General features: G+C 48.3%; 1 protein-coding gene across 5 annotated transcripts in view; it reads right to left on the reverse strand.

Annotated features, from left to right (window-relative positions):
* HMGCS1 (3-hydroxy-3-methylglutaryl-CoA synthase 1) overlaps nt 1-18,237 on the reverse strand; it is a 105,974-nt gene that overhangs the window by 49,969 nt on the left and 37,768 nt on the right. For all 5 annotated transcript variants that reach the window (XM_030193096.1, XM_030193099.1, XM_030193095.1 and 2 more), the window contains exons 3-4: nt 17,392-17,517; nt 17,045-17,209 (exon numbers count right to left, since the gene is read on the reverse strand). In XM_030193096.1, the coding sequence (XP_030048956.1) occupies nt 17,045-17,209; nt 17,392-17,517 (291 nt within the window). The remainder of the gene's footprint in view (nt 1-17,044; nt 17,210-17,391; nt 17,518-18,237) is intronic.

Genomic DNA, 18,237 nt, shown 5'->3' on the forward strand with positions numbered 1-18,237 from the left:
TTCCAAGATGACTGCCCCTGATCCAGAAGCCATAGACCTTTGAGGAAAAGATGGGGCCACTCCATGAATGGCTTGACTAGGTCCATATGCCACAACCAGTCTGAAGCTACTAAGATCACTAGAAAAGGAATGCTTCATGATCCTGTGGATTACCTGGCTGATCAGCCAGGGTATGCAGAGAGGTTCCTAACATGGCAAAGGCTGAATCAATGCACTGATCCCCACCACCCCTTTTACCTTTCCTGTAGCTGAAAAAGGTGAACACTTAGAATTCTGTTGCACTGCTATTAGATCGAACAGGGTATCACCCAGTAATACGCAAGCAGCCAGAATGCTGTGGGATCCAGCTCCTACTTCCCTGAATCCAGTGTTTGGTGATTGAGGAAGTCCAGTTGCACACTGCCAACCCTGGCAATATCTGCTGCAACTTTGCATGCCACTGACAGTACTCCTGGTGCCTCTCTGCTTGACGACACCCTCCACTGCTGTGACATTGTCAGACATCACCCAAATACCCTTCCCTCCAGCAGGAGAAGAACTGATGTATTAGCAACCAAATGGCTCATGCCTCTAATTGGTTGACTGACCATGATGCCTTCAGTGCCAATCAGTGGCCTTGGGCCACATGCCCAGACAGTAGTCTTCCTAGCCCATCAAACTGGCTATTATCATCACAGAGACTCCAGGGGATTCAGTGAAACCCCTCTTAGCAGGTGACCTGGCCGAGTCCACTAGATCAACTGCTCCTTGAAAGCCACCCAAGAGGTGGCCTAACCCTGAACACCATGAGATAGAGGGTGGTACTGACGTGGTCTTATATGCTCCCTTGCCCAGGGTATTACCTCCATGGTTGCTGCTTTGGACCCAAATAGTTAAAGAAAATCCCAGGCCCTTGGAGCCCAAATGGGAAGAGAGTGTCCACTGAGCCAGAATCTAACTTGCTTTGACCTATGCGAAAAAGACCCCTTCATACCTTGTGTCAAAGCACATTCCCAGGTACTCTGACCTAGGACCAAGTGACTCGTGGGGTAATTCACCACCCATCCAAGGCTCTCCAAAAGCTGAATCACCCTTGCTTTTGCTGCCCGAGAGTCTGTCTCCAGAGTCTGACTGAATCAGCCAAATTCTTCAAGCAAGAAAGCACCCAAACGCCCCACATACAAAGGCCACTGTCGCCACCATGATCTTTAAGAATGTCTGAGGAGCCACAGAACTATGATTGCTATGTGAAAAGTAAGCCACCAAGAGATCAAAAGGGAGGAGCTCTCCGTGTTGCACAGAGTCTAATCACCAAACTCAGAATCTCCATGCAGAAAGGCAGGACCCAAAAATGGGTCAAAACAAATCTCCTTTTTTGGAAATAGATGAAATAGTGACCACTGCCCTGTTAAGCAACTGGCATAGGCTTGACTGCTCTCATCTGAATTAAATTGCTGTAATGTGTTTTCGATTGCCCACACTTGAGGTCTGAACCACAGGAAGAATCCATAAAGCCATCTGAAACAGGTTCCAGAGCATAGCACAAATGACCTTCAAGACCCAATGGTCAGAGGTCACCAGGGCCCACTCTTGGTGGAACAAAACAGAGCCAACCACTTACCTTCACTTTTGAAAAGAGGGCATACATCTCCTCATTGGGAATATTTGGCGGAAGAGAAGGAGAAGGCCATGCCTGGACATCCTCACCCCAAAGGAGCCAAGGCCAATGAGGAAGTGCTCCTCTGGCTTCAGTGCTAGTGCTCTCATTACTTTGAGCAGGACCCGTTCCTCGATGAGCTGAAAGGGTGAACTTTGTCCTCTGCAACTCCTTCATCAGTTTCTCAAAGGCCTCCCAAAACAGCTGCCCCTGAAAGAGAAACTTGCTGAGGTTTGACTTAGAGACAGCATCTAATTTTGCAGCCAAAGCCACTGCCAGACCACTACTACCATGGTCACTGAACAAGCAGAGATCCCGATTAAGAAATGCAGTGCTTGAATCAAGCCATGCTACCTCTACTTATCCAATGGAAGACAGATCTAACCAAATAACGGCCAAGAACCATCACCTGAACACTGGAGGCACCAAAGGCCTGCTTAAGGAACAGCTCCACCTATCATAAGCCACCTTCAGATCCATCCCTCCCTCAACTGAGATGGTGGCTTTTTTAGTTACTGCTGAAATTAAGGCATTGACCGTAAGGAATGCCAGCAGCATATCAAGTGGGAGGGGATCCAACCTGTTCAGTGAGGAGTGGCCATAGTGTTAGGGGTGGTGGACTTTGGTCCTGAGGAACTGAGTTCGATTCCCACTTCAGGCACAGGCAGCTCCTTGTGACTCTGGGCAAGTCACTTAACCCTCCATTGCCCCATGTAAAGCCGCATTGAGCCTGCCATGAGTGGGAAAGTGCGGGGTACAAATGTAACAAAAAAAAAAAAAAATACCTTGGTATCCTACAGCACCATATCCAGGGCTTTCCATTTTGATATGATCATCTGTGAGAGGCCCTATGTAGGGAAAAGCCTCAGGGGGTGGGGGAGGGGTTTGAGAGGCCCCTCCAAGATTGGGTCTCCATCTGAGATCACCACCTAGGCTACCCCTAAAATATGGAGTGTCTCAACCACATGGTCGATAAGGGACATCAGCTCTTCTAGCTGAACATAGTAAATGACGGCAGATAAAGATCTGTACGGTCCATCCAGTCTGCCCAACAAGATAAACTCATTTTACATGGTATGTGATACTTTATACCCGAGTTTGATTTGTCCTTGCCATTTTCAGGGCACAGATGAAGCTAATGTCGAAACCCCTTAAAATTCACACTCCAGCCCACCCATATCTATTCAGTCCACGATCAGGGAATAGACTGTAGAAGTCTGCCCAGCACCGATTTTGCTTCCCAATTACCAGAGTCGCCACCTAATCTCAGCTAAGATTCCGTGGATCCATTCCTTCTAAACAGGATTCCTTTGTGTTTATCCCATGCACGTTTGAATTCCATTACCATTTTCATCTCCACCACCTCCCATGGGAGGGTATTCCACATAGCCACCACCCTCTCCTTGAAAAAATACTTCCTGACATTACTCCCGAGTCTGCCCCCCTTCAACCTCAATTCATGTCCTCGTAGTTCTACCACCTTCCCATCTCTGGAAAAGGTTTGTTTGCGGATTAATACCTTTCAATATTTTACATCTGTATCATGTCACCCCGTCTCTCCTTTCCTCCAAGGTATACATGTTCAGGGTCGGCAAGTTTCTCCTCGTACGGTTTGCATGCAAATCCCATACCATTTTTTTGTAGCTTTTCTTTGCACCGCTTCCAGTCTTTCTACATCTTTAGCAAGATACAGCCTCCAAAACTGAACACAATACTCCAAGTGGGGCCTCACCAATGACTTGTAGAGGGGCATCAACACCTCCTTTCTTCTGCTGGTTATACCCCTCTCTATGCAGCCCTGCATCCTTCTGGTCATGGCCCTCACCTTGTCACATTGTTTCTTCACCTTTGGATCCTCAGACACCAACACCCTAAGGTCTCTCTCCTCAGTCGAGCTTACTAATCTCTCCCCTCCTATCCGGTATCTCTCTTTCGGGTTTCAGCACCCCAAGTGCATCACTCTACACTTATTAGCATTAAATTTTAACTGCCAGACCCTCAACCATTCTTCTAACGTTCGGAGAACCCTTCTCATCGTTTCTACTCCCTCCAGGGTATCCACTCTATTGGCTATTTTCGTGTCATCTGCAAAAAGGCAAACCTTTCCTTTCAACTCTTCAGCAATATCTCCCACAAATATATTAAACAGAATAGGCCCCAGCACCGACCCGAGGAACTCCACTGCTCACCTTCCTTTCCTCTGAGCAGATTCCATGTACCACCACTCTCTGCCACCTGTCGGTCAACCAGTTTCACTTTTCGTCCTAAGTTCAACCCTTTCAGCTTATTCACGAGTCTTCTGTGGGGGACAAAAAGGGTAGATTACATATAGCGCACGTCCTTCATCCAGTTCTTTGGTCACCCAGTCAAAGAAGTCAATGAAATTAATTTGGCAGGATTTTCCTTTGGTAAAGCCATGTTGCCTCGGGTCCTGTAACCCATTGGCTTCTAGAAAGCTAACTATCCTTTCTTTCAGCAGCGACTACATTATTTTTCCTACCACCATCATGAGACTTACCGGTCTGTAGTTTCCCACTTCTTCCCCGTCTCCACTTTTGTGGAAAGGGACCACATCCGCTCATCTCCAATCTTGCGGTACCTCTCCCATCTCTAAAGATCTGTTAAATAAATCTTTAAGAGGTCCCGCCAGAACCTCTCTGAACTCCCTCAGTATCCTGGGATGTATCCCATCCGGCCCCATAGCTTTGTCCACCTTCAGATTCTCAAGCTGTTTATAAACTCTTCCATAAACGGCGAAGTATCCACTCCATTCCCAGATGTTCCCTCAGCAGCCAACCGCGGTCCTTCTCCAGGGTTTTCCTCCATGAACAAAGAGAAATAATTGTTTAGCACATTCGCTTTAGCTTCATCACTCTCCACATAGCCACTCATCTTTCAGTCTCACAATTCCATTCCTATCTTTTCTTCTTTCTCCAATATATCTGAAAAAGGTCTTGGTCACATCTCTTTACATCTTTAGCCATTTTTTCTTCCGCTCACGCTTTTGCTAACCATATTTCCTTCTTTGCATTTAATCTGATAATCTTTTCCGTGAGCCTCTCGTTGCGTTCTTTTGTATTTCTTGAACAAAGCCTCTTTTGCTCTTATTTTTTCAGCTACTTGTTTGGAGAACCATATAGGCTTCCTGCATCTCTTGTTTTTGTTTGCTTTCCTCGCATAAAGCTCAGTCGCCATATTAATAGCAGCCTTTAGCTTGAACCACTGTTTTTCCACATCTCCTACGCCTTCCCACACCAACAGCTCCTTCTTCAGGTATTCCATTTTATCAAGATCAGTACTTTGAAATCCAGTACTTTGAGTTTTATGCGTCCACTCTCCGCCTTCACCCTTAAATCAATATGGTGTGATCACTATTACGTAAGTGTGCACCCACCTGGATATTGGAAACACTTCCTGCAATCATGAGCACTAGATCCAGCATTGACCCTTCCCTCATGGGTTCTGTCACCATTTGTCTGAGCAAGGCACTTTGACATACATCCACAATCTCCCTACTTCTTTCCGATTTCGCAGACGGGACATTCCAATCCACGACAGGCAAATTGAAATCTCCCAACAGCAACACCTCCCCTTTCATACCAATCTTTTGAATATCTTCTATCAGATCCTTGTCTAACTTCTCAGTTTGTGCCGTAGGTCTGTAGATAACCCCTGTGTGGATATAGGTTCCGTCTTCATTTTCCAGGGCGATCCATAAAGCTTCTTCCTTTCCCCAGGTGCCACACATTTCAACCGCTCTGATATTGTCTCTCACATACAGCACCACTCTTCCACCTCTTCAGCCCTCTCTAGTCTTCCTAAAAAATTTATAGCCCAGTACAGTCACATTCCATTCATGGGAATCATTGAACCATGCCTCTGTAATAGCAACAATATCCAAGTTTTCTTCAAACATCAGGGCTTGCAAGTCTTGAACCTTTTACTAGACTATGAGCATTTGTGCTCATTGCTTTCCATGTGCTTCTTGAGTTTAGGTAGTTTTCTATATTTACATGACCTTTCCCTCTGCCATCATATTTATTCTGGGGGTGACTTTCCAAAATCCCTCGTTTCCTTGTGTCACCCCCACACTCTAGTTTAAATGTCTAGAAACATACTGTTTGGAATTTCTCCTCAAGGATCCTTTTTCCCATCACGAAAGATGTAGCCCATCATTACAGCACAGCCTGATATTTTTCCAAGTATTAACCCATGCTCCTATGTATTCAAAGCCTTCTTCTTTACAGCAAGACTTGTCACTTATTGAAGTCCACTGTTTTGCGTAGTCTTTCCTCTCCCCTCCCCCACAAGGGAATTACTTCAGAAAAGGCCACAGTCCAAACCAAAGATTTCAGTCCCTCCCCAAGCTTCTGAAAGAGCCTAACCACAAGAGTCATCCTTCTCCAGCTCTCCAGGAGAGGGTCTCCATCTTCAAGATCTTCCCACATAAAGGCAACTGGGAATGCACCTTTGAGATTGGCAAAGCCCTCACAAAGGCATCTGGGATGTTTAGTGCCCTTGATCATCATTCCCCGTGGATCCGAGAGCCATTCCGGAAGGCTCAAGACCTTGTTACATCCCCCTGGACTCCCTGAAGCTCAGTGAAGGTCACTGAATAGAACCTCTATAATTGAGTGCCAAAGCCCCCAGTGAGGACAGGTGTAGCTCCCCATCACTGGGGGAGCCAAGATTCAAACCAGCAGGGATTGGTTTCCCACCAAATCCTGCTCCCAATTTGCAATCCCCAACAAGGAGACAAAAGGCCACCTAACTATGACTTGGGCCCAGATGCACTAAACCTAACGAGCCAGCAACATGGTTTTTACAACCAGTTCTAGCCGGTTTAGCCAGCAAGGAGTACGAGACATGTACAAAAAGATTCTCTGAGCTCTTTTCCTGTCACGGTAGCAGCTAACGAAAGTTGTATGCAAAGCTATTATAATGAGCTAATTACTATACAAATGTGCTTGCAAAGGGATACACAATCATTTTCCAAGCGATGCAAGGCAGCAACCCCTACCTTTACTGTGGAAAGTGTAATTGGAGGTCTGGAGCTGTTGGTCCCGACAGTTCTTCAATGCTGGAAGTATTCCACAGCCACCTCTGCAGGAGGAAAAGGACTCTAGGGGAGAGACGAGATGTGATGGAGCAGGGAAGGAAGTGAAGTGTGTGAGCCCGGAAAGATAAAAATGCCTGGTAGAGAGTGATTTCCTGCATTCCATCTGTCTGCAGCACACTTCTGTTTAATCACCCGCTGCTCTGTGTTCAGAGAAGGAAGATTACATTTCCCCCTAATGGAACAGTTCTCATGCCCCGATGCTTCAGCTCTGAAAACACAGCAGTTTTCAAAGAATAAAAAAAGCTTTTGATGGCTCTCATACATGCTGCTTCTTTGTGTGTATCAGCCAATCACAGTACGTTTAGCTGACACCAGCTTCTCATGTGCAGGTCTCTGTTGATTTGTCACTACATGCAGCTACAAATTCCCCACCCCCACAGCTCCCTGCTCGAGCTGTTCCAGCCTGGTCAGCACTGGCTGGCAAGAAGCTGTGGAGGTTATGTAGCTGCATGGCCGGAGGTTGGCAGGGAAAAAAAAATGCTTGGATCTGATAGCAATTGGAGCCTTCTTGGGAAAGGAGGTGTAATGTGATCGCCTTGTAGAAGTGTTTAAGCGTGGACAGAAGGTAAACAAAAAAAAAGGCTGTAGATGGCTTTTATATACACAGCTTGTCTGCGTGTATGAGGCAGTCTGTGGCATGTGCAGAGCAGCCACGCTTAGTGAATGGCTGCTCTGCGCATGCTCAGCTGATCGACTTGCTTCCCCCCACCTATGAAGGAAATTGCAGGCAAATGAGCTAACAGTGAGCAGCTCATTTGCACATGATTTCCTTCACGCATGCCCAGCTTTTTCAAAATCGGTAAGCGGCACCAGGGATCGGTAGGTAAGGGCTATTTGCAGAGAGTTTAGTTCATCTGGGCTTTGATCTGCTGAAGGCTCCTGCAGCTCTCCAAAGATGAATGCAGCTGAATATGCACACTCCCCATCACAGAGCAGGTAAGAACATAGAGTCATACTGGATCACACCAATGGTCCATCTAGCTCAGTATCCTGCAGTGGCCAATCCAGGTCACAAGTACCTGGCAGAAACCCAAATAGTAGCAACATTCCATGCTACCAATCCCAGGACAAGCAGTGGCTTTCTCCATGTCCATCTCAATAAAAGACTATGGACTTTTCCTCCAGGAACCCCTGCAACCTTTTTATGCCAGATACGCTATAGGTACCACATCCTTTGGCAATGAGTTCCAGAGCTTAGCTATTCTTTGAGTGAAAAAATATTGCTTCCTATTTGTTTTAAAAGTATTTGGCTTCCACTGAAAACACATGGTGAGTTTTGTCCGAAACCGGATCATTGCCATAACATTTTGGCCGAAAAAACAGGCAAAAAATGGATATTGGGCCCATTTTGGCACCATAACCTAAATTGAAAACTAAATTCGGTTGGCCTCTACTCCCAAACTTCCTGCCTGCTGGCACTACAGATTTTGATGCATTCCTATAGCGCATACCCTGGGAACCCTGCACCCTCCAACCTGTCCAGACTGCTGTGCTCTGCCATGCTGTCTGCTCCCAGGCTCTGCACTAGACAGTATCCCCAGGAGGATAGGGACAAAGTAAAGAAAAATGACTCAAACCACTGGTGGGGTCCCTGGACGACACTTCCAGTCTATACACCCAAATGAGACCCACAGGCTATGCGCTTACGACCACAGAGGGCAGCACCTCTTGGAGCTTGACTGGGACCGATTCAATGAAGTACCGACCATGGTTCGGTCTCAAAGCTGCAGACCCTAGACTGTGGCCTAAGAGGTCAGGCCAATCCACTATCTTGCTGCACCAGTCTGACCTGAAACGTCTGCTGTAGGTAGAAAAATACTGAGTTTTTCTGGGCTATACCACTCCTTATACCAGTGATGTCATTGGAAACTGCAAATTCTCTGCTTCCATCTGTTGGTAAGGAGACACAACCCAATAGTCTGAACTAGTTTAGCAGGATAAGAAAGTAAAATTACCACCTTAGTCCGAGGGCACACACAGGAAAGTGTCACACATTCATCAGAAAAGCTACATCTTGTCTTGCTCAGTTGCTTGATTTTGTAAATATATCCGCATGTAGCCTAACTAGAGGCTTAAATAAGTAAGGAACATCAACAACATGAGGGTGGTTTTTCATCAGACAAAAGCCAAATAAATCGATCATTCAGGTTCTTACATGAATGCCCCACTACCATCACAGGCCTTGACAAATTTTCTTGGCAGATGAGAACTCTCACCTCCTTCCTTTTTGTTGAAATTGTAGGATACAGTGAAATTTGAACTTATGAAATTGTTCTGATATCCAAACAAATTTTGGATAGCGTGCTTTTTATAATTTTGATTATTTCTGGGTTGTGTATATCATTTTACTGTTTGGCAATTGTCTTGTGGTCAGATTCCAGAAGTGTATCTGAAAAATATTAAATGCTTACGCCAGTATTTACATTTGGCTGCCAAATGCATATTAACCAGATATTGAAAAGAGAAAGGGGTAAAGGGTCATGTGTTGGAGAAGGCCCTGGATTATCTGTTATAGGAAAATTCACCTGGGGGTTGCATGACAGACTACATTTTCTATTAAAAAAAAAAAAAGTAGACTCATTTCTTTCAATAACGTATAGAAGTAACTATTCTTTTTGATCAGTGAAAACAACTTATTTATGCTCTATTAATGTCTTGCATTGAAAACGTATGCTGATCTATGGTAAAATTATGTATAATCATACCTGATAATTTTCTTTCCATTAATCATAGCTGATCAATCCATAGACTGGTGGGTTGTGTCCATCTACCAGCAGGTGGAGATAGAGAGCAAACTTTTGCCTCCCTATATGTGGTCATGTGCTGCCGGAAACTCCTCAGTATGTCGATATCAAAGCTCCATCCGCAGGACTCAGCACTTAGAGAATTACACCCACGAAGGGACACTCTGCCCAGCTCACCACCGCCGAAACGGGGGAGGGGAATTAACCCAGCTCATCCCCACACAAGTGGGGGAGGGGAATCCGTCCAGCTCATCCCCGCGGAGCGGGGGAGGGACACCACACCCGCCGATGCGAAGGGGATCTGGCTTATCCTGCAACCGCAACCGCGGGAGGAGCTGACTGACCCTAACACCGCCGAAGCGGGAGGGGTACAAAGCTGCCCTACAGCCGCACGAAGCGGGAGGGAGTGCCGGCAGAATTTATGTCTCAATCCAGCCCCGTAAAACGGAGGGGAGAGGAATGCAGCAGCTCACTGTAACACAAAGTCGTCTCAACTCTTGAAGAATCCAAGTGAAAGAAGAACTTGAACACGAAGTCCTCCTGAAGTAACTGAAGGCTAAACTTGAACCTAAAATTCAACCAGAATATAAACAGTACAGATATCTGGGAGGGGCTATGGATTGATCAGCTATGATTAATGGAAAGAAAATTATCAGGTATGATTATACATAATTTTACCTTCCATATCATCAAGCTGATCAATCCATAGACTGGTGGGATGTACCGAAGCAGTACTCACCCAGGGCGGGACATAGAAATCCCTGACCTCAACACTGAAGCTCCAAACCGGGCCTCCGCCCGTGCAGCCACAGTCAAACGGTAATGCTTGGAGAATGTATGAGCCGAAGCCCACGTTGCCGCCTTGCATATCTCTTCCAAGGAGACGGATCCGGCCTCTGCCATCGAGGCCGCCTGAGCTCTCGTGGAGTGAGCCTTCAGCTGGATAGGCGGCACCTTCCCCGCGGCCACATAAGCCGCTGCCATGGCTTCCTGGACCCATCTTGCCACTGTAGGCTTAGCAGCCTGCAGACCCTTACGAGGACCTGCAAACAGGACAAACAGATGATCCGATTTCCGGAAATCATTGGTCACTTCCAAGTATCTGATGATGACTCGTCTCACATCCAGATATTCAAGAGCGGAGTACTCCTCTGGGTAGTCCTCCCTACGAAAGGAAGGGAGACAGAGCTGCTGATTCACATGGAAGCGAGAACCAATCTTGGGCAGGAAGGAAGGCACTGTGCGAATAGTCACTCCTGCCTCAGTGCACTGCAGAAAAGGCTCTCGACATGAGAGCGCCTGGAGCTCGGAAACTCTTCTGTCTGAAGTGATAGCCACCAAAAAGACTGCTTTCAACGTCAGGTCTTTCAGAGATGCCCTCGACAAGGGTTCCAAAGGCGGCTTCTGCAATGCTCTTAGCACCAGGTTGAGATTCCACGCAGGCACCACTGAGTGCAGAGGAGGGCGCAGGTGATTAACTCCCTTGAGAAACCGCACCACATCTGGCTGCGAAGCCAGGGAAGCACCCTTCAGGCGGCCCCTGAAGCAAGCCAGAGCCGCTACCTGGACTTTAAGGGAACTGAGCGACAGGCCTTTCTCCAGACCTTCTTGCAGGAACGCCAACACTGAAGAAATTGGAGCAGTGAAGGGAGAAAGTGAGCCTGCTTCACACCATGCTGCAAAGATACACCAAACCCTGGCGTAAGCAGTAGAAGTAGAGCGCTTCCTCGCTCTCAGCATAGTGGCGATGACCTTGTCTGAGAAGCCCTTCTTCCTCAGACGCTGCCGCTCAATAGCCAGGCCGTAAGACCAAAGGGGGAGGGATCCTCCATCACCACGGGACCCTGATGTAACAGGCCCTGCTCCCCTGACAGCCGCAGAGGATCGTCGACTGAGAGCCTGAACAAGTCCGCATACCAGGGACGTCTGGGCCAATCCGGACCCACCAGGATTACCCTGCCGGGATGCTTTGCCACCCGGTCTAGCACCCTGCCCAACATGGGCCAGGGCGGGAACACATAGAGGAGCTCTTCTGTCGGCCACTGTTGGAGAAGAGCATCTACTCCCAGGGATCGAGAGTCCCGTCCTCTGCTGAAAAAGCGCGGCACTTGGCCATTGGCCGATGACGCCATCAGATCTAGGCTCGGCTGGCCCCAGCGCTTCGTGATGTCCAAGAACGCCTGAGCAGATAGTTGCCACTCTCCGGGCTCCAAGGTATGGCGACTGAGAAAGTCCGCCTTGACATTCATGACTCCGGCAATGTGGGCCGCTGAAAGCTGCTCCAGGTTCGCTTCCGCCCACTGGCAAAGACTCATAGCCTCCTTGGCTAGAGGGGCGCTCTGGTACCTCCCTGGCGGTTGATATAGGCCACAGCCGTGGCATTGTCCGACAGGACCCGTACAGGCTTCAACACGAGTACCGGGATGAACTCCAATAACACCAAGCGAATGGCTCTGAGTTCCAGGAGGTTGATAGACCACTTGCCTCTGCAGGAGACTAGAGCCCCTGCGCTGTCCTTCCCAAGCAGTGGGCTCCCCAGCCCATCAAAGAGGCGTCTGTCGTGACGACCATCCACTCCGGGGTCACCAGAGGCAATCCTGCAGACAACTTGTCTGTCTGCGTCCACCAGCTCAGCGCCTTGCGCACTGCTGGGTCCACGGGAAGGCGCACAGCATAATCCTCCGACATCGGAGTCCAGCGCAGCAGCAGAGATAGCTGTAGTGGTCTCATATGAGCCCTGGCCCAGGGCACTACTTCCATCGTGGCCGTCATAGAGCCCAACAGCTGCACGTAGTCCCAAGCCCGAATAGGAGAGGCTACTAGGAACTAGTCCCACCTGAGCCTGAAGCTTGACAATCCGATTGTCTGGCAGGAACACTCTGCCCACTTGGGTGTCGAATCGAACTCCCAGATACACCAGGGACTGAGTCGGGCGCAGCTGGCTCTTCTTCCAGTTGATGATCCATCCCAGGGAGCTCAAAAGAGCAACTACCCGGTCCATAGCTTTGCCGCACTCTGCATAAGAGGGGGCTCGGATCAACCAGTCGTCCAGATAAGGATGGACTTGTACTCCTTCCTTTAGCAGGAAGGCCGCTATGACCCCCATTACTTTGGAAAAGGTCCGCGGAGCAGTAGCCAACCCGAAAGGGAGGGCTCTGAACTGGAAGTGTCGTCTCAGGACTGTAAAACGCAGAAAGCGTTGGAGAGGAGGCCAGATGGGAATATGCAGGTACGCTTCCTTGATTTCCAAGGAAGCCAAGAACTCTCCTGCCTTCACTGCCGCTATAACAGAGCGGAGAGTCTCCATGCGAAAGTGCCTCACTTTCCAGGCCCGATTGACCCCTTTGAGGTCGAGGATAGGCCGGACAGAACCTCCTTTCTTTGGAACCACAAAGTAAATGGAGTAACGTCCCTTGCCAATCTGATTTTTTGGCACCGGAACGACCGCACCCAGGCGGATCAGGTTGTCCAAGGTCTGCTGCACTACCACAGCTTGACCGGAGACTTGCAGGGAGAGAGTACAAACCCGTCTCTTAAGGGTTGGCAGAACTCTAGCTTGTAGCCGTCTCTGATGACTTCCAGCACCCACGCGTCTGAAGTTATAGTGGTCCACTCGCCCAGAAACGAGGACAGCCGTCCTCCAATCTGCACTGGGGCGTGGACCAAGGCCCCGTCATTGGGTACGAGACCCTGGGGGAGGACCGGAGGGAGCACCTCCGGGACGGCGGTCTCTGCGAAAGGAATGCTGCTTGGGGGAGAAATTCCTCTTGAAGGAAGAGGGGGCAGAGGAACCCGACTTGCCCGGGCGGTATGGAGGTATCGGGACGAGTACTAACCCGAGCCCTGACCTCTGGTAATTTCTTGCCCTTAGACGTGCCGAGATCGGTCACGATTTTGTCCAGCTCGACCCCAAAGAGCAGCTTGCCTTTAAAAGGCAATCTAGCCAGGCGGGATTTAGAGGCGTGGTCAGCAGACCAATGTTTCAGCCAAAGCCACCGCCGCGCAGAGACTGTCTGAGCCATGCCTTTAGCTGAGGCTCTCCAGACATCATACAGCAAGTCTGCCAAATAGGCTAAGCCCGATTCCAGGGCCGGCCAATCAGCCCTCAAGGAATGATCCGAGGGGGAAGCCCGCTGCACCATAGTCCGGCACGCCCTGGCCACATAGGAGCCGCAAACTGAGGCCTGCAAACTTAAAGCAGCTGCCTCCAAGGACGACCTTAAGGCCGCCTCCAATCTTCTGTCTTGGGCGTGCTTTAGGGCCGTGCCACCTTCCACCGGCAACGCCATTTTCTTAGTCACCGCAGTGATTAAAGAATCCACGGTAGGCCACAGATAGGCCTCACGTTCACTCACAGCCAAAGGATAGAGGCGGGACATAGCCCTAGCCACTTTAAGGCTCGTTTCCGGGACATCCCATTGAGCCGCAATTAAGGTGTGCATGGCATCATGCACGTGGAAGGTTCTAGGCGGGCGCTTCGTCCCCAGCATAATGGCAGAGCCAACAGGGGCTGAGGGAGAGACGTCCTCCGGAGAGGAAATCTTCAAAGTGTCCATGGCCTGTAACAACAGGTTGGGCAAATCCTCTGGGCTAAAAAGCCGCGCTGCAGAGGGGTCATCCGCTCCATCCGAGCGGGGATCTATCTCCTCCAAGGAATCCGCAAAGGATCGTTGGGAGACCTCAGACACGCTGCCCTCATCTACATCGGAGGAGACAAAAGTCCTCCAAGGCCTGGAAATCAACCCGAGGGCGTTTACCTCTGGGAACCTCAACCTCTTTATCAGAAGAGGGAGCAGGGGCAGCGTTTTGCATGAGGAAAGCCTGATGCAGCAGCAAAACAAACTCGGGGGAGAAACCCCCCAGACTGTGCACTTCCGCAGCCTGGGCAACAGCCCTAGACGCACTCTCAACCGGCGCTCGCAATAGCGGGGGAGAGACATACTGTGCATCCAAAATGGCGTCCGGCGCGAAACTCCGTGAAGGAGCCGCGCGGGAAGAACGGCGCTTAACTTTAGCCGCTTTTGTGCCGTCGCCCAAATTAAGGGCGTTCATGGCATTAATGTCTCCAACCTCAAGGGCGGCCCCGAAGAAGCCGTCCGAGCCGCGTGGCCGGCCAAGATGGCGGAGGCGAGGAGCGGGGGATGGGCGTTTATGGCGGGAAAAAACCGCCACGCCGGAGGAACGACCGGGACATTCATCGGTCACTAAACTATCACCCATCAAGGGCGAATCAGGTTGTAAAACCCCCGCATCCCCTCTAGAAGCGCTCCAGCGATCCGGGGAGCGACCCTTTGCGCCCTCGCCCTCCGACGCCATTGCCACGAGGAGAAGAATCGGGGAACCCCCTGCCCGCTATAAAAAGGTAAAATTACCTGCTTGCCGCTCCGAGCTGTAACGAACTGGTGTCCCAGTGAGTAGCTGCAATGAACGTTTAAAGAAACGTCGAATTAAACGCCTTTAAAGACGTTTAAAAATATATATATATATTTTTTTTTTTTTTTTAAACGGAGCCAGCGGGAGGGGGGAGAAAAGGAGGGACCTGGCACCACCAGGTTTGCACTTGCTCAAAAGAGCCCTCAACCCCAGGCCTCAACAAAACCTAAGGATTAGGCTTGGAGGCCTAGCCAGAGCTGCTGCTGTGTGTGACCACCACCTGCTGAGATAGAGAACATACTGAGGAGTTTCCGGCAGCACATGACCACATATAGGGAGGCAAAAGTTTGCTCTCTATCTCCACCTGCTGGTAGATGGACACAACCCACCAGTCTATGGATTGATCAGCTTGATGATATGGAATTTAGGGTTTCCTTTGGTATCATTTTTGTCAACTTTAGCTTCTACAAACATTTGGAAAGCTAAGTGATGCTGTATTCTTGACAATTAACATACTACAAGGCTTGTTTATTAAGAGCATTTAGCAGTTAACAAATGATTAAGCACAGTATTAGAGCAGGAGTATGGTAACAGTTACTGCATTGTCGTAACATCACATACTAGTTCACACATTAACTGCATGTTGTGTTGGAGGGTGGGGACCAGGCGTGAACAGCAATTAAGTGTGCCTATGAACAAGGGACAGCGTGTGATAAGTACTGTGCACTATAATCTCCTCATGGGGTTAAGTTTTTTTTTTTTTGCAATTAGCATGGATACACTTTTTGTGCATGAAATATCTTTTTTTTTTTTTTTTTTTGGGGGGGGGGGGGGACAAAAAAAGAAAAGACTCACCCCACTAGCAAGGGTCCCTGGAAAACACTGCCAGCTATGCACCCAAATGAAACCCAGTGGCTACACTTACCTGTTCAATATCTTGGTATCCTAGAGCACCATACCCAGGGTTTCCCACTTTGATTATGACCATCTGTGAGAGGGTCCTATGGAAGGGGAAAAAGCAGCCTGCAGAGGCCCTCCAAGATCAGGTCTCCATCCAAGGTCCTCACTTGGGCTACCCCTGAAATATGGAAGGTGCCTCAACCAGAACCAGCTCTTCTTGCCGAAACTTTCCAGTGTGATAACTGCACCGAATGTGCTAGGCACTCCCCCAACAGTTATCACACAACCTTTGTACTTACTGTGCATTAGTTTTAGTTAAAGCATGGTAAGTGCAAAAATTTCACACTTTAGTATAAATGGGACACTACATCTGACTCAAATGTATACAGAATAAAAAAATATTTGAAGTCAGTGGCTAAAAACATTTAAAACCCGCCTGTCAACCCTATAGAGATTGAACGGAAGGGATGGAAGGGTTTGCTCTACACCAGGCTCCCCCTTCTAAGATTTATACATTTAGCTTCTTTAGGATCTGATTTACTGTTTTCCCATTGTGTCTACTGGATGGTGGGGGGGAGGGAGTATTTGTAGATCAGGCCCTTAATGTTCTGTGGCTTCAACCATCACCATGGCTCAGGTGCCCAGTCTGTCCTCAGTCAGTCTCTCATTCTCCTGTCCAAAATATAGTCCCCTCTCAAGCCTGCCACCCTGGATGCCAAGCTCTCTCAACCCCCCCTTCATCTCTCTCTCTAGCTACCATACATTGCCTCCTCTGTCCCTACGAATCTCAATTTCTCACCTATCAAGTCCCAGTCATTCCCCAGCCAACCAGCTACCCCAAACTAGCCAGCTTCAGTCACTCCCTAGTCAGCTTGAGCCAGCTGCACCCTCAGAATCCAGTGAACCACTGTTTCTTTTAAAACTTGCTGGCTGCCACTGCACACATGTTTTCTTCAAGTCTGAGATTATATGGCTCCGAGTTTGAACTATGCTGGTGCCCAGACTGCTGCACAGGTCTCACAGTCTCAAGTCTCCAGTGCGGGTGGTCGGGCACTAGCACAGCTCAAACACAATGAAAACCATGCTAGCCCTGCAGAAAACACTTGTTCAGCAGCAAGGAAAGACATTTTGGACAGGAAAATCCCATGTGCCATGGCAAAATTTCTAGGTGCCATAATTAGGTGCAGCTTTAAAAAGTGTATTTCAGGGGAGACAGTAGGCATCTCCTGCACTCACTCTATATAAGATCGTCATTAGATGTGAAGATCATACCTTTCTGCCACTGAGCATTAATTTTGTTGCGATAAGTGGAATAACAGTGATCTAATGCACTGAGATAGCATCGTATAGACAGCTTCCCATCGACAACAGGATATTCAGATGACATGTCAGGCTTGTAGAAATCATAGGCATGCTGCATGTGTGTGGCACGCAGTCCTGGAAACAAAAAAGCAGGGTGTGACGGTGTCAGTCCTTCATTTAAAACGTCATATACACAGCCCAATAGAAATTGCAACATTTAGACAAGCACAGTCAAACCATCTTCATCTGACCAATGGATGTACTTTCCTCTTTCACTTTTTAGAAGTCATCTTCTGGAATGAGCTTTGGATACTAACCTCTATCAAATATTAAAGTTCCATTTGGGCCAACTAGCATGGCAACAGCACCAGCACCACCTGTTGGCCGTGCACTACCCGTAGCATATACAGCAATGTCTCCAGCAACAACAAGGGCATATCGTCCTGCAAAAATGCAGAGAGAGAAAGAGAGACCAGAATTAGTGTGTGAAGCAGATCAAGTTTTGCTCCAACTTTTTTCTACTTTCACTTTCTTAAAAGCTGGCCAATTTCCTTTCTGCTTCAATTAGTGAGAGATGATATACTGATGTGCAACAAACTAGAGAGGCACCTTGGGAGGATCCTACCTGGAAACAGAGATAGCAAAAACAGTGTGACAAAACACTGGCCAGAGCCAAAGGAATGGTAAAGTTGATCAGAAGTAGTAGAAACAAACAAAAACCAAAACCAGAAAAAGGTTACAATGCCTCTGTACAAAATTGTAGATTTCATCTAGAATACAGCATGCAATTCTGGAAGCTGCACTTCCATACGGATATAAATGGAAATAGCCCTTCTCTGAACTATCAAAACCTTAAGAGAAACTGGAAAGACCTAAATACATATTACTCTAAAGAGGAGGGATGATACAAAGACATTCAAATACCTGAAAGGTGTAAATGCACAAGACAAGAGCATATTCCATCTGAAAGGCAGTACTAGAACAAGAGGTGAGGTGAAAGGAGGCAGGCGCAGGAATAACTTAAGAAAAATACACTGGAATAACTTCCGAGTTGAAATAGCAGTGATACTTACCTGTAGCAGGTATTCTCTGAGGACAGCTGGCCATTCATTCTCACATGTGGGCGACATCAGCCACACTGCCCGGTGCAGAATGCTTAAAAA

The sequence above is a fragment of the Microcaecilia unicolor genome, chromosome 2 (genome assembly GCF_901765095.1).
Source record: "Microcaecilia unicolor chromosome 2, aMicUni1.1, whole genome shotgun sequence".
NCBI lineage: Eukaryota > Metazoa > Chordata > Amphibia > Gymnophiona > Siphonopidae > Microcaecilia > Microcaecilia unicolor.